This window comes from Hypanus sabinus, chromosome 4, assembly GCF_030144855.1.
Source record: "Hypanus sabinus isolate sHypSab1 chromosome 4, sHypSab1.hap1, whole genome shotgun sequence".
In the NCBI taxonomy this organism is placed as follows: Eukaryota; Metazoa; Chordata; class Chondrichthyes; order Myliobatiformes; family Dasyatidae; genus Hypanus; species Hypanus sabinus.
Window position 1 is genome coordinate 15,603,856 of NC_082709.1, and position 25,461 is coordinate 15,629,316.

The window sequence follows — 25,461 nt, forward strand, 5'->3', positions numbered from 1 at the left end:
AACGTAAAGGTTTTTTTTACACATGAAGGATGCAAGAAATAAAGTCAATTCAATTCAATTCTTGAGTTTTTAAGTAAGCTGAAATTAATGCTCAGCAAACTCTCTAGCTCCCCCAAAATATTGATCACACAACAGTAGACAGTCATGGAATTTTTCTATCTCTGAGAATCCTTCAACGTGATTGGCAGGTCATCCAGTTTGATGAAATCATTCTAGCTGAGTCCCAAGTATTCTACTGGACTGATGTCTGTCCACAAATGATGTCAAAAAGGCCACATCAAAGTCATTCATTTTGCTGGGTCTTTGTGGGTACATTTCTGTGAGGTCAGTGACAGGCACATTCCTTTCACCAAAGACAGTAAGACCAGGGCTCCTCAGTCTTCCACCGTTTCCAGTTGATGCTTATAAGTTAAAACATCATCCTTTGAAAAATAATAAGTAACACGAGTGAATCTGCAGATGCTGGAAATAAATGAAAAAACACAAAATGCTGGCAGAACTCAGCAGGCCGGACAGCATCTATGGGAGGAGTAATAACGACGTTTCGGGCCGAAACCTGATGAAGTCTTCTGATGAAGGGTTTCGGCCCGAAACGTCGTTATTACCTCCTCCCATAGATGCTGTCTGGCCTGCTGAGTTCTGCCAGCATTTTGTGTTTTTTAATAAGTAAAGCAATTAGGTTTGTGTTGCCAGTTTGTGTAAATTGGTAGCAATGATTAATGATTCAAGTTCATGGACAGCTAGATCTTGTGTGAGACAGAGAGAGGTGACATCTTGGTTGAGGTTCAGTCTGAAGTTAGCGAGGCAATATCCAAAGACCTCAGGAGAAATCAGGCAGGAGAACGGGGTTACGAGTCATAATAAATCAGCCATGATCAAATGGTAGAGCACTCAACAGGCTGAATGGCCTAATTCTGCTCTTACATCTTGCAGTCTATATTTTGGTTCAGCATTAATTCACTGTTCTTTTCAGATACGTACAAAAACAAAAGTCGAATTATTTATGCAATTCACTTGGCAGGAACAAGCTGAAAGAAGAGACTAATATTCAGCAGCAGTACCTTTCAGGGCATTCTGTGCAGTAAATGACTTGGGAGAGATAGACCACAAGATCTGCCCAGTGAATGTCCTAAAATGACAACTGCTTAAGCCCTAGTCCTCATCTTTGCCCACTATCAAAAACAAATAATTAAATCAATGACTACAAAATTTTAAAATAATGTTAAAACATGCGTCTTCTGTGGAGACTTTGAGGTGATTCCTGATACTAATTAGTGGGAATATTTCCACAAATTCATGCCATGCAAGGATAGCTGAAAAAGCACCAAACAATTCTCAGCAAGCTGAGGATTTCAACATCCAAGCACGCATGAAAGAGGACTTAATTGTAACTGGCACTAACTTGGAGAAATATCAACAATTAACCAGAGAACTTTCATTTACTTGGTCTTTCACAGATTCTATTACAGTTATTATTCCATTACGGTTTTATTATGTCTGCAAGGAAAAGAATCTCAGGGTTGGATATCGTGACATACCCATACTTCGATAATAAATTTATTTTGAACTTTAGAACTGTAGGAAATTTCCACTAAAATTCATGCCATTAAATTGTAAGAATTAACATTACATGATTTCTGCAAAATTTCCTAAAACAGACAAATTAAACAATAACCCTAGGTATACACATATATACTCATGTGGTCAGTCTATAGGTAATGTTTTTGTTATTTTACAATATCCAGCCTTAAGAATTCTGTCAATTACAATCTTAATATCTCCTTCAAAGGTTTTGAAGAAACTAACCAGGAGAGTTGCTCTAAAACTCTCCAGTCTATGTCCAACAATAGGTAACCAGATGACCATTTAGATCAGGTTGTTATGTAAGAGTCTTCAGTAAATAAAAGTGCTTAGCAGGACGCTAACTTCATATATAGATTATGGTAGTGTAATGGTTAGCAGTGGTTTACGGTAGCCGCAAACCAGGTTCATTTCCCTCTGCCATCTCTAAGGAGTTTGTACACTCACTCCGTGAATGTGTGGGTTTCCTCCGGGTGCTCTAGTTTCCTTCTTCTCACAGTCCAAAGATGTACCAGTTGGTCAGTTAATTGGTCACTGTAAATTGTCCCTTGATCAGGCTAGTGTTAAATCAGAGGATTGCTGGATGCCATAACTCGAAGGGCCTGAAGGGCCTTTTCTGCACTGTATTCCAATAAATAAATAAATATATGCAATAGATTATTGAGCAACATACTAAAGCAATTTACTTGGAGGAAAAAAACAGATCATGTGATACATACATAAATTCAGTGGCTGATTGGCAGGAGGCATAGAGTGAGAATAAAGGGAGCCTTTTCTGGCTGACTGCCGGTGACTAGTGGTGTTCCAGAAGCATCTGTGTTGGGCCCGATTCTTTTTACGTTATATGTCAATAATTTGGTTAATGGAATTGATGGCATTGTTATAAAGTTTGCAGACGATATGAAGGTAGTTGCAGGGGGTGGTAGTTTTGAGGAAGTGGAGAGGCTATAGAAGGACAAACAGATTGGGAGAATGGGCAAAGAAATGGCAGATGTAATAGTGTCAGGGAGTGTATGGTTACACTTTGATAGACGAAATGAAAGGGTTTGACTATTTTCTAAATGGAGAGAAAATAGAAAAAACTGAGGTGCAAAGGAAATTGGGAGTCCTTGAGCAGGATTCCTTAAAGGTTAATTAGCAGGTTGAGTCTGCGGTGAGGAAGGCAAATGCAATGTTAGCACTCATTTCAGGAGGACTAGAATACAAAAGCAAGGATGTAATGTTGACACAATCTCAGAATAGAGGACTATCTTTTTAGAATGGAGGGAGGAGCAATTCCCTTCGCTGGAGAGTGGTGAATCTGTGGAATTTTTCCCACAAGCAGCTGTGGAGGCCAAGTCTTTATGTATATTTAAGGCAGAGGTCTATAGATTCTTGACTCAACAGGGAATGAAGAGACATGGGGAGAAGGCTACCATGCCACCCAATTTTCTTTCCTAATTATTTTTAAGTATATAAAATAAAATGTGATGGACTGTCTATACTTCAGAATTCCCACACAAGTGCAATAGAATCCCAAATCATTATTGTTTTGGACCATCAAATTTAACTTCCTCCCTACCCTGGTATTTAGTTTAATTCAGTTTTTCTTGTATATCTCAGATTATTTTATTTATAGAGCATTTGACAACTTGAAGATGCACCTTTGATACTCCAAATTTAGTTTTTCTGGATCTCTTTCCAATGGTCAAATCACTTATAAATCTATGATTATACTGCAGCACGTCTCATTCCTCCCAAATTCAGTATTCATGTGATAAACCTCAAGAATTCAACGTTTCAAAACCCTGGGTTGGCCACCTTCCTGCTGCCAAATCCCAGAATCTCTACTCTGGTTCTAATGAACTGCAAAGAGATCCTCTACATGTTACCACACTTCAAAATTCTCCAGTGGATAACACTGAGCTAATTTCTCTATTACACATATTCTGTCTACTTCCACATCAATGGCATCATTAATTATAGGGTTAATAAAACATGATATGTTACACAGTATAACCACCCTGTTATTACATAGAATGTAGGATCATAATTACCGAGTTCAATGTATGTAATAACTTTCAAAGATACTTATTATAGGATATTTCAGGCAACTACTCATACAGCAAATGATTTAAACAAATTAAGAAAAAACATTATTTGATAAACATAAAAGATTTGGCAGATGCAGGAAATTCAGAGCAACACACACTCAATGCAGTAGGACCTCAGCAGATCAGGCAGCATCTAAGGAAATAAATAAACAGTTGATGTTTCATCTGAGATCCTTCAAAGGACAGCAAAGGAAAGGGAAATATGCCAGATTAAGAAAGTGGGGGGAAGGGGAAGGAGCTCAAGCTAGCTGATAGGTGGAGCCAGGTGGGAGGGAGAGGGAGAGGATGATGTAAGAAACAGGGAGGTGATAGGTGGAAAAGGCAAAGGGTTAGAAGCCGGAATGTGATAGGAAAGGAGAGTGGACCATGGTAGAAAGGGAAGGTGAAGGGGCACCTGGATGAGGTAATAGGCAGTTGAGAAGTAGTAAGAGGCCAGAGCTGAGAATTAAAGAGGGAAGAGGGAGGGGAAAAATTACCAGAAGTTGGTGAAATCAATGTTCATGCCATCAGGTTCCGATGTGTAGCTTCTCCAACCTGAGAGTGGCCCCATCATGGCAGAAGAGGAGGCCAAGGATTGACATGTTGGAATGGGAAAGGGGATAGGACTTAAGGTGAGTGGCCTCCACGAAATTCTGCTTTTTGCTGAGGGAGTGGAGGTGCTTGACAGAGCAGTATCCCAATCCACATTGGGTCTCACAAATGTAGAGGAGGCTGCATCAGGAACGTCTCACGCAGTAGAAAACCCCAACAGATTCGCAATTGAAATATTGCCTCACTTGGAAGGACTGTTTGGGGACTTGAATAGAGGTGAGGGAGGAGGTGATTGGTTAAAAAAATGAGGCAATCAGGGCCAGGGAAATTGACAGTGTTGAGGAGATTGAGAGTATATGAAGTGTTGGTGGATATAGGTGGGAAGGGACTGAACCAAGGGTGATAAAATGGAGTTGAGGTGGAGTTGAGAGTTCAGTGGGGCAGGAACAGGCAGAAACAATGGGTCTACTGTACTTGGACAGTCAGATTTGTGGATCTTGGCTAGGAGATAGAAGCAAGCAGTGTGGGGTAAGGGAAGTATGAGGTTGGTGGCCGTGGAGCTCTTCAGAGTTGATGAGAGCAGTGACAGTGTGGAAGATAATGGCCTGTTGGTCCTATGTGGGGTTCAACCAATACTTATGCCATGTTTATTATTCAATGGTTCAATTTAACATCAGAGAATGTATAAACAACCTGAAATCTTTACTCTTTGCAGACATCCATGAAACAGAGAAAACCCCAAGAATGAATGACAGAAAACCAAGATAAAACTCTTTTAAGAGCATTATGTATTTCATAAAGTTCAGAGTGTTTCAGCAAATTTAATCATTTAATGTTAAAATATAGTTTAATCAAAATGTCATTTACATAATTTTATGATATTAATGTACCATTTTCTAATCACGATGCAAGGCATAATCCAAGTTTTTCTTGTTAAAAATTAAACTAAAATTATAAAGGTCTCACTGCTGTTCGTTAATTACTGGGTGGGGTTGGAGATTTTTTTGGCACATTCAGGGTAGTCAGGTGGTGTGTATGCTTTACCAACCATAGTTGGGCAGGTGGCCCAATTGATTTGTCTGATCAGCCCCTATTTAAATGCAGAAAGTGAGCTGCCAGTACCAATCCTGCTGTTTACAGACAGTTCACTGTTTGAGGCAGCAGGAAATTTGGTAGTCAAGTGATTCCATTAAGCCTATAGCAATACCTGGAAAAAAAGGGATGACTAAAGCAATGTTCAGCAGCAGGGGGACTTGGGAGAACAGATTGAAAGCAGAGAGAGAAAGGGAAAAAAAACTAATGCAAAGCAGCAGCAAAGAGATGCACATCTAAGATTTAAATGTTGCAAAGGTAACAAAAGGTAATATCTGAAAGACTTGCTTCCAAATATACTTGAATATCACTTGCGTTCCCTTTAATCTTGGTGCAAACAGCAAGGCTACAACATGCTAACTTCCAAGCACAATATCTCACTAAACAAAACTATTAGGTCTCAATAATGTCTAACAGTTGCATTTCATTATTTGCATCCTTTTAAGTTTCAGGTAAGCATAAGCAGGCAAAATCATGGCCTGTACAATGATGAGCATTTGGCAGAAGTCAACAAAGTGTTATCAGCTGCAATTTTCTTCCCAAAATCACTCAGTTAATGGTGAGAATCTGGTTGGAGGAAAACTGAAATCTCTCTTTGCTAATTCAGAATTTAATGGATCAAATTTTGCAGTAGTAATGACTGTGAAACTAGTAGAGTTCTTTGTCGTTACTCCAGTCAACTGACAGCAACTTCAAGGTTTTCACATGCATTCAACTTAAAGAAATTCAATTTCTATCAGCTATTCAGCACAAGTTTATAGACTGCTTTGTTGGCTGCCCTCTCTAGCACAACTTACTGAGTTATTTGAAATGATGCAAATTTATGCTCATTACAAATAACTCCCACTGTAATGTAGCTTTGATACACAAGCTTTAAGTTTTTAAACAGCAAACAAAGCCTTGATGAATAAAGACACTAACTTCATACATATATTGCAAATCCTCTAAACATTTCAATTAAAAATATATAGCTTGTAAGTGCCTAGTCATGGTATTTCAGCAACTAATCAAATGTGTGCTCCAAAATATTTAATTCTATATTAGAAAAATTAAAGGATGCTTTCTAGTTTTCTGTCAGTGATAATTCATTAATGGTTGATGAATGCACAGCTGCTGGTTATCAGGATCTAAATGAAATGATGACTGACAGATGCAGGTGTCAGAGAAAAAGAAAAGAACATCATTCCACACAGAAAGCTGATTTTTTTGTCGGGGAATATATTGTCAGTGAGTAGGAAGCACCATCATTTTACCACTGAACACTAATGCTGGTTTATGTCTTAAGTCTTAAAGTGCCTGCAATAGATTTTAAAGGTGAAAAGTCAGACATTTGAAACAACAAAAGCCAAATTAATATAATCTGTACTGAAGTGTGACAATAAAATTTAACTTTGATAATTAAAACATAGTATCAAAAAGATGGCATAGGTCTCCAGGAATTTCCCTAATTCACTTCATATTGTTCTTCTCATTTATCTCCTTCATGTCAACTTCACCCCTCTTTCCTCTGTTCTTTCAGAGATAAGGTGGAATGCGATGCTTAAAAGAAAATGTCAAGAGCCAAAGGCTAGATTGCCCAGTGGTTTGCAGAAAAAAACAGGTGTTGAATAAGAAATCATTCTGGTTTTATTGGAAAGTATGAATTGGTGGCAGTGATTGTTCTTCTTCATGGTTCACCTCCAATTTGCACGATTTAAATTGTTGCTTTCACAGAGACAAGATTATTATTGTGGCAAGAGTCAGGATTTATGACATGCAATGACATGGAAGCAGGCAGAGTATGGAATTGACTAGGAGACCAGATTAAGGCTGAAAAACAATAGAGTCAGGGACTTTAACATTAACAGCATCAGCAGTCAAGACTACTGGGGAGAAATTATTTATTGACTCTTAACAGGCAGTACCTCTATCATTTTTTAATCAGCCACCAATATTCCAGGATTCATGATTAATCAGAAACTTTAATGTACAAGACTCAAACAATGGAACTACTGGTGAATGCCCGAGATTGAATAGCTCAGAGTGAGCAACTCAGTTCTTGACTCACCACAATCATTTTAGCACCTTACGTAATAAAAATTGGGAATCAGGCAGCATCTATAGAAATGAATAAAGTCAATGTTTCCGGCCGGGATCGTTCTTCAGGACTGGAAAGGAAGGGGGAAGATGGCAGAATAAAAAGGTGGGGGAGGGGAAGGAGGACTAGCTGGAAGGCAACAGGTGAAGCCAAGTGGCTGGGAAAGGTAAAGGGCTGGAAAAGGAGGAATCTGATAGGAAAAGAGAGTGGACTATGGGAGAAAGGGAAGGAGGGACACCAGAGAGGTAAGAGACCAGAGTGGAGAACAGGAGGAGGAAGGGAGAGAAAAAATATCAGAAGGAAAAATTAATGTTCATGCCATAATGTTGGTGACTACCTAAACAGAATATGAGGTGTTGCTCCTCAATTCTGCCAATGGCCTCATCAAGGCAAAAGAGGTAGCCATGGACTGACATGTTGGAACAGGAATGGAGATAGGAATTAAAATTTTAAAATGATGGTAGGAATTAAAATGGTAATGGTAATAATGTTAATTTTCTGATAATATTTCCTCCAACTTCCCTTTCTTCTAATCTCCACTCTGGCCTCTTACCTCTTCTCCTCACCTGCTTATCACCTCCACCTGGTGCCCCTCCTTCTTCCCTTTCTTCCATGGTCCACTAGTTAATCCTCTTTCCCCTCCCCCACCCATTTATTCTTGCGACTTTCCCCTTCCTTTCCAGTCCTAAAAAAAGTGTCCTGGCCCAAAACGTCAACTGTTCACTTATTTCCATAGCTGCTACCTGACCTGCTGAGTTCCTCCAGCATTTTGTTTATGTTATTGTGGATTTGCAGCATCTGCAGAATCTTTTGTGTTCACCATTAATTCAGCATTATTGGTGCAGGCCCAGGAATGCTGCAACCAATAACAACAGAACCAAGTTGACAGCACAACAAAGTCAAGGTTTCAAGGTCAATTACAGATGGGGTAATAAATGCTGACCAACAATTACGTCCCAAAAGTAATTGAATTAAATTAATGAATTAAAATAGAAGAATGTCTTGCTGTAGTTCAACTATTTCCATGATAAGTACATATATACATTTAAGTTCATTCATGATGTGAAAGTGTCATACATAAAAATTTTACATTTATATATTTGTAATTTCTATAAGACTGAGGTGATCAGTGCCAAAACAAGTTGTTATTATGAAATTTTTCCAAATAATTTTGCATCTTGCCAAAAGGAACATGGCAGAATTAGAAGGGCAAACTGTATCTAATAATGAGAAATGCACAGTATTAGGAGTAAAACAGCAAATTTGGTTGAATAATAAAACCGATAAAACACTGTACAAAATCAAACAAATCTATGATATACTACACTGAATTTGAAGGCTTGCATTATAACAAGAGGTTGCAGCCTTTGAAACCAGAGGTTGGAAAGCCTTTCTGTCACATCTTGATTCTAGCCCTTTCTTAGGGAATCTTTTACCCGAGGGGAAAATGATCAAAAATCAAAGCATCAGCTGCAAAGCCCAGGAAAATACTGCAGTATACAGACTGGCATGGAAATATCAAGAATACCCAGCAGTAGTTAAAATAACAGAAAAATGGTGAAGTAAACTGGGATTATGGCGATTCTGAATCTCAAAGTTATAAGCATAAGCCAAGACAGACTTGGATTTATACTAACTGGAAAGTAGTGGGGGGAGGGGGAAATGTGAAATGTTAGAAGACCGGAGGGGGTGGGATGAAGCTAAAAGCTGGAAAGGTGATTGGCGAAAGTGATACAGAGCTGGAGAAGGGAAAGGATCATAGGACTTTCAAATCTTTTACTTTCAAATCTCAAATTTCAAAATTACTTTCAAATCTCTTAGTATCTGTCTCTTCAGTTAGTCCTGACGAAGGGTCTCGGCCCGAAATGTCGACAGTGCTTCTCCTTATAGATGCTGCCTGGCCTGCTGTGTTCCACCAGCATTTTGTGTGTGCTGCTTGAATTTCCAGCATCTGCAGATTTCTTCGTGTTAACTGGTTAACATGTTATTTTGTTCTTAAAATAAATAACTCAATGCTAGAATGTACTGAAGAGTTTAAGGTGAATGAAAAGAAATGTCTAGAAACAGTTAAAGAGCACTGTTTTCAATCTTAACAACTCCAGTTTATAAAATTAACTTACCAATGAAAAACATACCGAATTAGTTGAAATATAGCTAAGAAATTGAACTGGTTCCCAATTGTTTACAACAGAATATGATTTGCCTCAGGAATACGTCAAGAATGTTTCCAAGTGCTTCATCTTACCAGAAAAGGAATATATAACTTCTATGTACAATAAAAGAGTTGATTTCCACATAATAAAAATCTAAACTTAGGATAAAAACAATTCACCTGATCTCTGTGAAGAGATGCTTTCGGTACATATCATTCAATAGTACCTGTCTACATGCAACATTATTGGATACTATCTAGTTACAGGCAACATACATTGTCATAATACCAAAAAATAGACGGTGTCATTGTTCCTTACTCCAGCATTCTATTAACCTCTGGGATTATTTTTTTTAAATAGCAAAATCTTTTTATACAGAAGATGATCACAAACTGCAAAACATACATTTTGTTAAAAGATATTTGTTAAGAAAGAAAGCAGAGAATGAAAAACCCAAATGGAAAGCTGATTTCACATGATCTATATGCTCAATAACAAAACAGTAATGCAAAACTTAATATGTGGGAGATATTCTCTGATCCAATCATCATACATCATGACTGTTCTGAAACAGTCACATCAGCACTTGCCACCCTGCACTTCTTACTCCCTTCCCCCACCTTCATATTCTGACTACTCTCCTTCCTTTCCAGTCCTGATGAAGTGTCTCAGCCAGAAATCTCTACCATTTACTCTCTTCCATAGATATTCCCTGACCTGCTGAATTCCTCCAGCATTTTGTGTGTGTGTGTGTATGTCGGTTTGGATTTGCAGCATCTGCAGATTTTCTCATGTTTGTAACATTTGGGAATGTTAGAATCGAATAATGCACAGGCAGAGTATATAATGCATATCAAAGTCCTTTAGTGATGAACACTGAGGTCCTCACTGAAAGATGACAATATTCCAGAATAGGTTTCTATTCAAGTAGCCAACTAATACATTTTAAATTGATTTTTTTAAAATAATGGCAAATAAATAATTGCTCAAGCATTTAATTTTAAAAAATGCTGTGATTAATGGGCAGTGCAATCAACATCCCTGACATGTGGCACTAAATAAAGGTGAGAGAACTAACATAGCTTGAAGTCTACAGCCTACAACTATTAGGCAAAATATACTCTGCTATCTATGTATATTTAATGAGTTTAAGGAGAGCATTTGGCCTTAACCAGCTGGAAGAGAGTTTAGTTTGCTCAGCACATGCACAATTGCCAGGGTACACAACTGTCCTGATGTACGTAGAGCTTCAACAAAAACCTTCATTATTCCACTCAATAAGCTTCCAAAACTCATTAAGCTTATTTGGTGGTTAGCATCTTTTTAATTTGAAATAATATTCTCAAAATAAATGTCAAGTGATTGTCTTGAATGTCAAAATTTATTCTAAAAGAGCTCCAAAAGTATGTTGTGTAAAAAGACATATTAAAAGGCAAATGTGATTTAATTTGCTTTTGATATCAAGAGCTAACTCACAGCATTGCCTGTGAAACTGATCCTACCCTAATTTTTCAAGTGGAAATTATTAATATTCAAATTGATATGAATTAATTAGCTTGCTTATTAAATATTCCCTCATCAAAAATAAAAGTATTGGGGAAAAAGACACATCTGGAAGTTTGTGTCAACATTAAATACAGCAGGCAAACTGCAAAGTGAATATTACTCAACCCTGTCTCAAAGTACCTCAGCAATCTATTCACCAATCCCACCCCCCAAGCCAACCACATACACCTCTACTCTACTTTTCACATCAATCCTTAAATTGATCTGTTACACTAATAAATAGAGCCAAATTGGACTGCGTTACATACAAGAAATTAAATGGAGATTATCCAAATTCATTTGACATTAGATTCTTCCAGCCAGAGGGGACTTTCCTTCCACCATCCAAATTATTTTTGACACAAGTCAGAGATAAAATGTGATTCTAGTTAGTCAATACAATGTGGTTCTGCTACTTTTTAGGAAGAGATTCAAGGCTGTGGATCTCCATGAAATGTGTAAAATACTGAGTTAAGTTATGCCCAGACGTATTACCTGTTATCAGTGTATTCAATGAGAAGAGATGGAGAGGCTCAATCTCATCAAGTGCCAGCTGAGAGAAACCAGGTCTCAGTTATTGTTAACCAGCTCCCCCTCAACTATCTAGAAGTACAACTTTTCAGTTTTGAAATTTCTCTCACATCAAACTCTTTAAAAATTATGCAGCTCAAATAATATAAAACCAAGAACAAAAACTTGGACACAATTAATAGTTTATAATGAAGCTTGATTTCTTCTTGGACATGAAATCTGAAGACCAAGAAATCAATAGGGTCTCTATTCTAGAAAGTAGATCCCCACTTCAGAACTGGCAGTGCAGCATTATGCTAAGTAGGAGTTGTACGTCAATGTAAGTAGATAAGTTTGAGATTTAAGGTTTCGGCATCTGAAAGCAGTTGGTTCACATTTATCACAAAAGGTACTACGGATGTTGGAAATGTTGAGCAATATATATAACGTGCTGGAGGAGCTCAGCAGGTCAGGCAGCATCTATGAATGGGAATAAACAGTCAACGTTTTGGGCTGAGACCCTTCATCAGGACTGGAAAGGAAAGAAGAAGTACAAAGTAGCAAGTGATAGGAAACCAGGAGATGTGTGGATGCTGCCTGACCTGTTGAGCTCTTCCAGCACATTGCACATAAGGTTCACATTTGAAGTGTGAGCTCCAGCTCATGATTAGTCCCAATACACGTACAAATCATGGCATTATACTTTGCTAATAATCACAGACAACATATAAATTCAAAAATCTAAGGTGCAAAGGGACTTGGAAGTCCTCGTGCAGGACTCCCTAAAGGTTAACTTGCAGGTTGAGTCGGTGGCGTGGAAAGCAAACAGAATGTTGGCATTCTTTTCGAGAGGAATCAAATATAAAAGCAAGGATGTAATGCTGAAGCTTTATAAGGCATCAGTGAGGCCTCACTTGAGCAGTTTTGGGCCCATGATTTCAAAGGATGTGCTGACATTGGAGAGGGTTCAGAGGAGGTTCATAAGTGTAGGAATGATTAGTGAATGATAATGTTATCACATGAGGAAAGTTTGATGGCTCTGGACTGGTATTGGTGGAAGTTAGAAGAATGAGGGGGGAATCTCACTGAAACCTATCTAGGCTTTTTATCATTTAATAGAGTGGATGTGAAGAGGATGTTTCCTTTTCTTTATCAATTTTTTAATTGAGTTTTGAGTAGATAAACATAACAATGATAATGATACAAAGAGATCGGGACTACATTACTAACAGTTAATATATACAGAAACAGACTCTGAGAACATGTGTAATCTAAGCCTCCCAATCTCTTAGTAACTAAACATGAAAAAGATTTAAAAAAATGAAATCAAGAGAAAAAAAAGTCCCGCCTAAACTAAAAAAAACCAAAACAAAAGCTGGGCTGCCATGTTTCATCGGTTAAAATCATTATTTGTCATTAACTCCGCTCCTCTATACATGAACAAAACATTATTGAGAAAGATTCGGAAAAGGTCAGCTTGCATCATATGAAAATGCTGAATAAATGGCCTCCAAGTTTCTTCAAATTTAACTGAATGGTCGATAGTGCCACTCCTAATTTTTTCTAAGTTTAAACATGTTATAGTTTGGGAAAACCATTGAAATGTAGTAGGGGGATTAGAATCTTTCCATTTAAATAAAATGGATCTTCTGGCTATTAATGTAACAAATGCAATCAAACTGCAAGCTGAAGGGGATAATTGACTGGAGTCCATCACTGGTAATCCAAATATTACAGTAATAGGATGAGATTGTAAATCAATACGCAAAACTGCTGAACTAATATCAAAAATATCTTTCCAATGTTTTTCCAAAAGAGGGAAAGACCAGAACATATTGTCAAGGAAGCTACCTCAGACTTACATCTGTCACATACAGGACTTACATGGCAATAAAAATGAGCTAACTTATTCTTGGACATATGGGCCCTATGAACCACAAGAGGATGCTTCCCTATAGTGGGGAAGTCTAGGACCAGCGGTCACAGCCTCAGAATAGAAGAATGCCCATTTTTAAAGGAGATGAGCAGCTTTAGCCAGAGGGTGGTGAATCCGTGGAATTCGTTGCAACAGGCAGCTGTGGAGGCCAGGTTATTGAGTGTAATTAAGGTGGAGATTGATAGATTCTTGATTAGTCAGGGCATGATAGGATACAGAGGGGAGGCAGCAGATTGGGGTTGAGAAGGAAAATGGATCAGTCATGATGAAATGGCAGAGCAGACTCAACTGGCCAAAAGGCTTGGCTCTGATCCTATATCTTATGGTCTTATAGTCTAAAAAGTAAACAACTCGCGGTCCTTGTGTTGAAACCTTGGTGGTGGCAGGGTATTCATGAGTCTCACAGCCTGAGAGAAAAAGCTGGTACCCAGTCTGGCAGTCCCAATCCTGATGCTTCTGTACCTCCTTCCTTATGGTAGTGGATCAAAGAGAATGTGAGTTGGGTGGTAGGGAGGGATCCTCAACAAAGAATCCTTCAGGTCCTTCATCTGCAATGCTCCCATTAAATGTCACAAATGGTTGGGGGGGGGGAGAGAGAGGGAGACCCCCAGTGATCATCTCAGCTGTTTTACTGTGGTGTGATTCCTCCCAGCTTCCATTCCCCATAATGATGCAGCCAGACAGAACGCTCTCAATGATGCTCCTGTACAAAGCTATAGAAATGGGAGTGGGGGGTCTTACATACCTGAATTTCCTCAAGGACACTAGTGAGGAGGTGTTGTGGGTTCAGGTTAGATTGTCTGTTATGTGCACACCAAGGAACTTTGTGCTCTATAGCAGAACCATTGACGTGAAATGGAGAGTGGTTGGCTTGTGTCCACCTGAAGTCCACTATCATCTCTTTTGTCTTGTACACATTGAGACTCAGGTTGCTGTTCTCATATCATTTGACAAACCTCTCTACCTCCTCTCTGTATGCAACTCAACTCTGCTGCTGATCAGGTCAACCACTGTAGTATCATCAGCAAACTTGATGCAGTTTGAGCTGAATCTGGAAGTGCAGTCGTGAGTCAGCAGCAGCAGCAACAGCAGCAGACTGAGCACACAGTCCTGAGAAACATCAGTGCTCAGTGTGATGGAGCTTGAGATATTGCTGCCAAATTGGACTGACTGGCGTCTTTCTGTCAAGAGCTCCAAGATCCAGTTACATAGAGGGGTGATGGGTTCCAATGAGGACAGTTTAGCCACCAGCCTCTCAGGGATGATCGTCTGAAATAACAAGCTGAAGTTGATGAACAACAATCAGGTGAATGAGGTATCATCATAGAGGAACAAATGAACTTTGGTTCATATCTTTGTGGGCAGGTTCGCTTGAGCATTTGGAGAGGGTTTGAACTAGGATGGCAGTGGGTTGGGAACCAGAAGGTTGCCATAGTATGCAGAGCTGAGCTGATGGAATTCAATCCGGAAACATGCAAAGTGATTCACTTTGGAAGGCCAAACTTGAAAGCAGAGTACAGAGTTCATAGCAGGATTCTAAATGGTGTGGAAGAACAGGGGGGTCTTAGGCCCCATGTTCAGAGATCCCTTAAAGTTGCCACACAAGGCAGTGTATGGTGTTTACCTCCATTAGATGAGGGATTGATTTCAAGAGCGGCAAGGTGATGTTGCAGATCCATAAAACCTGGGTTAGACCACACGGAGTATTCTCTTCAGTTCTGGTTGCCTCATGATAGGAAAGATGAGGAAGCTTTACAGGGGGTGCAGAGGAGATTTGAATAGCATGTCTCATGAGGAAAGATTGAGCAAACTCGGGTTTTTCTTTTTGGCATAAAGAAGGATGAGAGGTGACGTGATAGAGGTGCACAAGAAGCATCAACATAGTGGAGAACCAACGACTTTTTCCCAGGGCAGAAGTAGCTCTTGTATACAAGAGAACATAATTTTAAAGTGATTGGAGTAAAGTATGGGGACGGGGTGGGGGAGAAATGTCAGAGGCAAGTTTTAAAAAAAAAATCATAGTGGTGGGTGCATGGAACACGCTGCCAGGGGTGGTGTTAGAGTCAGACACATTAAGGACATTTAAGAGACTTTTAGATAGGCACATAGATGAAAGAAAAATAGAGGGCTTTGTGGGAAGGAAGGGCCAGACTGATATTGGAGTAGGTTAAAATGACAGTCTAAAATTGTAAGCCAAATGGCTTGTACTGTTGTCTACTCTTTTATGTCCTGTACCCATAAATCCATGAAGGAGGCAGCACAGGTTGATAAGGTGATGAAGGAGGATTAAAGGGATAAAGTATGTCGCGACTTCAGTGACCAGCTCATAGAACATAAGAGCAAGGTGGTTATGGAACAGCTGTGTTAAAACGCTGGTTCAGCAAAAACTCTGGAAAAAATTCCTCCCCCCTCCACTCTATTCATCACTCTGACCTTCTACCTCTTCTCACCTGTCCATTACCTCCCCCTGGGTCCCCTCCTCCTTCCCTTTCTCCTCTGGTCCACTCTTCTCTATCAGATCCATTCCTCTCCAGCCCTTTATCTTTCCTACCCACCTGCCTTCACCTATCACCTTCTTGTTATCCTCCTTGCTCTCCCTCTACCTTTTTACTCTAGCGGCTTCCCCCTTCCTTTCCAGTTCTAAAGAAGGGTTCTGGCCCAAAACGTTGACTGTCTATTCATTTCCGTGCATGCTACCTGACCTGCTGAGTTCCTCCAGTACTTTGTGCATGCTGCTTGAGCTGCAATGTGTAGTTCTGGTTTCCACATGATCGGAAGGATGTGAATATACTGTAGAGGGTGCAGATGAGATCTACTGGGAAGCTGCTAGGATTATTTTTATTAAAACAGAGACATTTGGGGGGGGGGCACATTATGAGACATAAATATGGTAGATAGTGAGAGACATTTAACCACACAGTGACTTCTTAATGTGTAGGTCTAAAATGAGGATTAATAAGGTTAGAAGGAAATCTCCCATCCCCTTACTCCCTTGCAGGTGATTGCAACCTGAAATGTACTACCTGAGAAGGTGGGTGGGCCAGGTTTCTTTTACATTTTGGAAGTACCAGGAAAAGCACGTCAATTGAAAAGATATAGAAGAGTGGTGATTAAGTGCTGATAAATGGAATTACTATAAATGGGTATGTGATGGTTGGCGTGGAATCAGAGAGCCAAATGGCCTATTTCTGTGCTGTGCAAATCTGATTACTGTAGCCATATCACAAACTCTGAATCTTCACTGATGTCTTCAAGTATTCCGCAACAGCCACTAGGAATCCCAGTGATGAAACTAATTTCCTGCATTGCAGCATTCCTATCTGGAGTCTTTGAGAAAGATCAAAGAATCTAAGGGGAATTTCATTTTTCCAGCTTTCCTCCGAATGACAAAATACACGTTGATGAAGAGATAGACAATTGCAATTGATGCAATGTCAAGTTAAGCAAGTGCTTGTTTTCGTCACCATAGAAATCTCCAGATACCCAGCTGCAAATCTTTCTCAAAATAAACTGTCAAATTGAAATCTCACATTAACAACCAGTAAAGCAGGTATCAGCACCGTGCTTTACTGCTAGGTTACATAACATAAAAAAAGGAAGATCCATTTCTCTAAAGGAAGTTCAGTGAATGATTAGAAAGTGATTATAAGGCAAAATGGTTTCCACCATCAGCTCCTGATTGATAATTCAGTGCAAAAAGTTGAATCATACAGGCATTCGTGAGGAAAAGCTATTATACCAACAATGAAAATAATAATTTACAGAATGCATACTCCACCTTGGAAGTCCTCTGCAGATCCTTACCTGGAATCAACTGTTTCATATCAAAAAGGTAAACTTTACAGAAAAGGTTAGCTTCATGGAGAGCATGCTCCACCTAGCAAGTTTTCTACAAATCCTTACCTGTAACCAATGTACTTACTCAATTCTTTCATATCAAACAGGTAAACCCTATTGGTTTGAATTCAAATCATTAACTGTACTATTGTTTAGAATTCAGTGGAATTATTCTTAAAAAGACTAGTAGAATAAAGTGCAAGGTAAATTTATTTGCTAATTAACATTGCAATATACCTATTTGTGAGAAGAATGCTTTCTGATCATGGGTATTAATGAAAGGACATTGCCCATAAGCTAGCAAAACATCTAATGGATGAACATAACTGAATATTATTGCAGTAAGGCATTAAAAATGTTCATCATTAGCTAGACTTGGCCAAGTACTCTTCTGCTACATTTCTGAACATCTAAATAAGAATAATATAGTGAGTTTAACAGGGCAATTGGAACCTGAACGAGTAGGACAAAATACAGTAGATTTATTTAACTTCGAATGAAAGATTCAGAGCCATAGCATGGAAATAGATCCTTAGGCCCAACTGGTGCATGGTGACTGTTGTGCTGCAAACTAGTCCCATCTGCCCCAAATTTGGCCCATAAACTTCTAAGGTCTCTCCATGTACTTATCTAGATGGCTTATAAATGTTACTAATGTGTCCACATCAACCACCATTTCTGGCAGCTTATTCCAAATGTGCACCATCTTTTGCATGGAGAAGCTGTCACAGATGTCTCTTTACTCAACTCTAATCTTAATCCTTCCTGAGAAAAAGGCTATATGCTTTCACCGTGTCTATGCTTCTCATTATCTGATCTCTTAATAGATCACCCCTCAATCTACTACTTTCCATGGAATAAAGTCATAGACCACACAATGCCTCCTTGTAAGTCAGGCCCACAAGTCCAGGCAACATCCTAGTAAACCTTTACTGTATTCTTTCCAATACAACTCACACAAAACACTGGAGGAACTCCGCAGGTCTGGCAGCATCTATGAAAATTAATAAACCCTTCTTCAGGACTGGAAAAGTTGTGGGAAGATGCCAGAATAAAAGTTTGGGGGTGGGGCCAAAGAGGAGAAGGACTAACTAGAAGGTGATAGGTGAAGCCAGGTGGGTGGGAAAGGTACAGGGCTGAAGAATGAGTCTGATAGGAGAGGAGAGTGGACCATAGGAGAAAGGGAAGAAAAGTGGGCACAGGTGATAGGCAAGTGAAGAGAACAGTAAGAGGCCAGAGTGAGGAATGGAAGAAGAGGGAAGTGGGAGGGAAAAAAAATTACCAGAAGGAGAAATCAATGTTGATGTCATCAGGTTGGAGGCTACCTAGACAGAATATGAGGTGTTGCTCCTCCACGTTGAGAATGGCTTCTTCATGGCAAAAGAGGTGGCCATGGACTGATGTACCAGAATGAAAATGTAGAGATATGATTTAAAATAGTTAGTCAATTCTCTTTTGATGGTTGGAAATTCTCTTTTGATGGATTGAGCAGAAGTGCTCGACAAAATGGTCCCCCAATTTACCTCAGGTTTCACCAGTATAGAGGAGGCCACATTAGGAGCACCAGATACAATAGATGACCCCAACAGATGTGCAGGTAAAATGTAGCCTCACCTGGGATGATTCTTTGGGGATCTGAATACAGGTAAGAGAGGAGGTGAATGGGCCTGTGTAGCATTTCTGTCACTCGCAGGGATATGTGCCAGCAGGGAGTTCAGAGGGGAGAGATGAATGGAAAAGGGAATTGCAGAGGGAGTGATCCCTGTGAAAAGCAGAGAATTAGGGGTGGGGGCTCAAGTGAAAGTGTGTTTGGTGGTGAGATCCCATTGAAGATAGCGGAAGTCATGGAGAATGATGTGTTGGATGTGGGGACTCATAGGTGGTAGGTAACGACAAGAGGAAATCTATTGCTAAGGTGGTGGAAGATGTGGTGTGCGAAGATATCTGGGAAATGGAGGAGATGTGGGTGAGGGCAGCATCAACGGTGAAGGAAGAGAAGCTTTATTCTTTGAAGGAGGACGACATGTCCTGGAAAGGAAAGCTTCATCTTGAGAATAGATGCCTCAGAGCCAAAGGAATTGAGAAAAGGGAAGAGCATTTTTATAGGAGACAGGTTGGGAAGAGGTGTAGTCAAGATAGCTATGGGATTCGGTCGGTGTATAAAAGATATTGGTAGACAGTTTGTCTACAGAGATGAAGACAGGGAGATTTAAGAAAGAGGTGAAATGTGTCAGAAATGGACCAAGTGAATTCAACAGCAGGGTGGAAATTGGGGGCAATGCTGATGAAATTGATGAGATCAGCACAAGTGTATGAAGCACCACTAATGCAGTCATCAATGTAGCACATGAAGAATTGGGGAGCATTACCGAGGAAGAGCTGGAACATGGACTGTTCTACGTAGCCAACGAAAAAGCAGGCACAGCTGGTGCCCATGGCTGCCCCAAGAAATTGAAGAAAGTGGGAGGAGCCGAAGGAGAAATTGTTGTGGGCAAGGACCAGTTCTGCCAGACAGAGGATAGTGGTAATGAAGGGGAACTGGTTCGTTCTTTTATTGAGAAAACAGGAACTATGAGTTTAGTGGTAGTGGATGGGAGTTCTCCAGAGCCGATGAGGTCAGCAACGTCAGAGACAATTTTCAGATGGTCTGGAGTGGGGTCCTCTTCAAGGGGTAGACAAGAAGTTGTGTTTGAGAGTGCCACCTGGCCTCAGCAAGAGAGAGGTCAGTCTGCCACACTAAAGAGTACCTCCTTTGTCTGTGGGTTTGGTGGTGAAGTTGGGATTGGTGTGGAGAGAGTGGAAGATAGTGCATCATAAGGAGTAAGGTTTGAGTAGGAGAGTGGAATGCTGAAGTCAAGCTAATTAATGTCTTTTTGGCAATTAAAGATGAAAAATCCAGAGCAGGCAGAGAACCAGAGTGGGGGTCCAAGAAGTAAAAGGTTGGGGATGGGAGAAGGAATCATTGGTGCATGGTGGGGAATTCTTGCCAAAGATGTGGCTCAGAAACAGAGGCAACAGAAGAGCTCAGCGTAATGGCAAGCGCAGAACTCACTGAGGTGCAGGTGAAGGGAGACAAAGATAAGGTCTCTGCTGAGGACATAATGTTCTGCCTCAGGGAGGGGAAGTTTGGAAAAAATGCTGAAGACATGGCAGGGATTAGAGCTGGGATCAGCAGGGGGACAAAAGTTGGTGGCATCAGAGGAGGGGAGAGGTTAATTGTGACCAAAAGGGTACATAATACTCCAAATGCAGCCTCATTCAAGTTACATAATTGCAACATAGCTTTCCAACTCCAATACTCTCTTCCCTGACTGATGGTCACTCTCTACATGTGATGGAGCTTTTGGAGGAGTCTGCATTGCACTCCTAGGGTCTTCTGTTTCCAAACATTCCCCAGAGCCCTACCATTCATTGTATAAGCCCTACCCTGTTGTGATCTCCCAAAATATGATACCCCACATTTATCTGGATAGAAAACCATATGCTAATCTCTGTTACTTTTCATAACCTTCTACACTATCTACAGCACCACTTCTAGTATCATCCACACACTTACTAACATGCCTTGTATATTTACATCCACATCATTTATATAAATTACAAAGGTCTTAGCACTGACTCGTGTGGCAGACCACTAGACACAGACTTATATTGGCAGATCCCTCAGAATACCCATACATCAATTTACCCAACACAGTTGTTACTCGAGTGGTGGGGTGGGGGTTGCCTACAATACATTCCTAGAGTGACTATCCCTCTCTTGTTTCTAAGTTCTATCTATTTCCCAAGAATATATTTTCTGATTACCATTATTAAATCTTCTTTCACCAAGAGAGCCACTCCCTTTCCTCTCTTACCTGTACCTCCGTCATATCTGTAGCATCTGCGCTCTGGAATAAATAAACTCAGAAACAGATACTAGAAGGAAGTCTTTAGTAGTTGAATTCAATATGAAATCAGAAAGAATAAGGAAATAAAAAGAGAGACTACTTGAAAGAGGAGTTGTCAAAGGTTTTGTGTGTGATGTTAAAACCTCCAGTTGTGGACAAACAAGATCCCATATACTCCATGTTCATATTTGAATGATTGGCAATAATAATTCTTACATTACAGGTTAAACATAATTAAATAGGATCAAAATAATTAAACTGAAATTTGTACTATCTTTCCAATACAGCATATTTAGTAAAGATGTTTAAATGAAATCAAAAGGAAGTACATTAAAGCTTTGTGAAGTTAGACTAGATACCATTGAGAAAAATAATAAACAGTGGATTCCGGTTAATTAGGTTACTGGTTAATTAGGTTACTGGTTAATCAGGCAGCCACTTGCCTGGGACAACACCTAAAGAGCAAAAAATTAATTGAGAAAATAGCTGGGATTCCCTTTGCTTTGGGATACTATGCTGCTTAAGTGGGACAGAAGATTGTTGCTGTCCAGTTTCTTACTAGGATCAGTCGTGTGCACTTTGTGCGGATGTTAGACACTACACCGTGCTTAGAGCAAGTAGTTTTTAAATAGCATCAGATGCGTGAGCTTGCGTTATCTTATTCATTTATGCCAATGGACACTGATTCAAAAAGCAGTGATTTTGGTCATTTTGTTTTTTGACTTTTAAAAACCCTTGCCAAGATGCCACGAAAACACTTGACACTAGCCAAAAGAATTACTCTAGAAGTCAGCATTGATTTTGTTCATTTACAGTCAAAAGAACATGGCAGCATGCACTGGATAAATTCCTATGTTGATAACTATTATGAACTACAACACAGTTTTATAGTACTGTCGTATTATTGATACTGTTCCAATTTGTTCTGTATTTCATTTAAATACATAGTTTGTGACTCAGTTAACTGGTAATTTGTCTTTTTTATACCTTTTTAAAAACTATATTTTCATGAACCTTTGGCCTTCTGGGCCAGCTGCTTAACTGGGCCAACATACTGATCCTGATGCGTCTGGATTAATCGGAATCCACCGTAATCCACATTTAATCAACAATTTGCTATCTGCCTGTGGTTGTCATAAACTTAAGCATTCATAAACACTAGCCTCCATTATGTTGATGCTAATATCTGACTCAATTGTAAATATGAACTCAAAACACTAAGTAAACAAGATGCAACAGAAATTATTTATAATGACGATTTTCAATTTTTTGGCTTACCTGCTGAGGTCCTCTTATCTCTGTTGCTGGAAACTTAATGGCAGACTCTTCAACATTTAGGAAAGGATTTGAAGGTTTATGAGCAGTAGGGCTTGAAGGATTTCTAAACGGGGTTCTTTCGATATTAATGTTTGCACACTTCCCTTGTTCACCACAGAAGAGGTTGTTGGACTCTTCATTAATTGATCCCGCATTACAAATTTCAAATGAAGTCCATTCTTCTTTATTGCATTTTTTACTCAAGTCCTGGATATCATCTTTCAACAGCACCTCTTCAACATTACAAGTAGGGACTTCAACAGGAAGTTTTAGTTTTGATTTTTCTGGTGCACTGTTTAGGAATTCATAATTATCTGAAGGTGGGAATTTGATATCTAACTCAGATAATGACTCAACAACTGGAAGCTGCCCCTGTTGAACTCTGTAGCCTTGTGATGCAACAAAGTCCTTTGATATGCTTCCCTCCTTCACATTGGTTTTAACTAGATGTTCTTGCTCTCCTTCATCTGTGCATTGTATAGGCATTGAGAAAGGCATATCTAAAATTGGAAAACCAAGCAAAAACAAGCATTTCATTATTAGAAATCAGATCACCAATAAGAACAGAATACACAGAAGCAGAACTAGGTAACTTGGTCCCTTGTGTCTACTTTGGCACTCACTACGATCACAGCTGATCTTTTACCTCAACACCACTAATACGACATCTCTTGATATTTAGAGTGTTTAGAAATCGATAAGGAAACATTTATAAGAATGTGTTTCTTACTATTTTAGTTGTCACCCTGAAACTTTCACAACTCCCACTCATGAAATACTGTATAGGCAATATATGTGATCCCATCATTTTCACCACCAATACAAAGAATACTTGCATTCAGATCCTTTAGCTACATTAAAATAGTTGGTCATTACAGGTTGTGGTGGCAGCAAAATGTACTTGTATTAATGCTGAGACATTAAGTCTGTTCCTGAGGAATTCCAAAATCCAAAAATTTGAGAGAGTATAACAGCTTTCATCTACTAAATTGTTTTGCAGTTCCAACGCACCAACAGCTGGAAAGTACAGCAGTTGATACCTCACTGTGATAGCTGATAACTAGCAAACATGAACATCTGGATTGAGCAGTAGGCCATTCTTGCCCTCAAGCCTACTCTGATATTCAGAATCAGGCTCATTATTACCACATGTGCCATGAAATTTATTATCTTCAATAAGATATTGGCCGATTTCTGTGGCTTTTTATTTCTGTTTTTTTGCACTATTTTTAATTTAACTATTTAAAATACATATATATACTTCTTGTAATTGAGTTATTATTTTCTATATGTATCATGTATTACATTGTAATGCTGCTGCAAAGTTAACAAATGTCACGACATATGCTGGTGATATGAAACCCGATTCTGATTTCAATGCCACATTCCACCTACCCACAGTAACCTTTCGCCTATTTTAAAAGAATCATCAACTATTTCTGTCTTTAAAATATTTAAAAGACTCTGCTTCAAACAAGTCCACTCACTTTTCTGAAAATCGATGGAAATAAGGCTTGTCCCTTCAATATTTGTTCCTGAGATAACCTGTTTATCCTGAGCATCAGTCCAGTAAATTTCTTGGACTCTTTCCCTTTGGTCTTATCTAGCAATACTGTTGACACAGCTCTGGATTTCATCCCACCCATGTCATATATAACACAAGTAAACTCTGTACTTTCAATTCCCCTAGAGCAACAAACAACAACATTCTGTTAGCTTCCCTAATTACTTACTATACTTGCACAGTAATCGTTTTTACATTATACATGAACACACACAAATCATTCTGCATTTCAGAGCTCTGTAAACTCATTTCTATATTGTGCTTTTACATTTCTTTTTATCAAAATGCAGAATTTCATTCCCTTTGCCCACCCACTTATCTATAATCCTTTGTAACCTCATGTCCCTTTAACATGCTTTTCAACATATTTTGTCTCATCAGCAAATTTAGCAATCATGCTTTTATCCAAGTCTTTTATTCAAATTGTAAAATGTTAAGGCTGCAGCATAGCACTAACTATATCTTGCTGTAAAAACACAATGATACCTACCCTGTTTCTAATTAACCAGTCAATTCTCTACTATGCTACATCCTACACTATGACCTTTTATTTTGTGCAATGATTTTCATCGTGGCACTTAATCAGGTTTCTTGTGGAAAATTAAGTAGTGTCCAACCACAGGTTCTCTTCATTCACAGTATGTTCCTTCTTTTAAAAACAGGATCTCCCTTTAAACAAAATTATGTTAAATTTGGCCTCACAACTTTGAAATTTTCTTGGAGCCTTACTTTAAGGTCTTTAATCATAGGACTTTGCAATTTCCCTATTACAGATGTTATACCAACTAGCTGAAGTAGTTACAAAACTAATGGAATTTTACTTAAATCTAGGGAGTGTTCAACCAATGTGATAGCCACTACTTTTAAGCCACCTGTTTAAAATTCTTCAGGGCCAAAAGACATTTTAGCCCCAAGCTTTGTCAATTTCCATAGTGATTTACTTGAGTTCCATCCTCCCTTCCAATTCTAAATACACAAATTTTCTGGAGATCTTAAGGGAAAGCTGATGCAAATGTCTTTTTAAGTCAGCTTTCATCTCGTTGCTTTCTATTATTAATACATCACACAATCTCCACACATATTTGGGGAGTATTGCAAATTTTCTCATATTGATAGAAACTTCCAAAGTTTGGAAATCCTTGCTAAGCTTTACCATATGCTGTTTACTCCTTTCTTTGATAGTTCAGACTTACTTTGTTGCAGGATAAAATGAAAAGTGTGGATAGGTAGGACATAGCTACACATTAAGCTTAAACTTTTTCAAATTTTCAAAATTATTTCTCAAATAAACTCTTTCCGATGTTCTTTAATTATTATTGGGATAAAGAAAGATCT

At 39.0% G+C, this 25,461-nt stretch overlaps 1 protein-coding gene across 4 annotated transcripts in view; it reads right to left on the reverse strand.

Annotated features, from left to right (window-relative positions):
* Window positions 1-25,461, reverse strand: part of LOC132392509 (TRAF family member-associated NF-kappa-B activator-like) — a 99,627-nt gene that overhangs the window by 12,776 nt on the left and 61,390 nt on the right. For all 4 annotated transcript variants that reach the window (XM_059966461.1, XM_059966458.1, XM_059966459.1 and 1 more), the window contains exon 8: window positions 22,524-23,062. In XM_059966461.1, coding sequence (XP_059822444.1) covers window positions 22,524-23,062 — 539 coding nt within the window. The remainder of the gene's footprint in view (window positions 1-22,523; window positions 23,063-25,461) is intronic.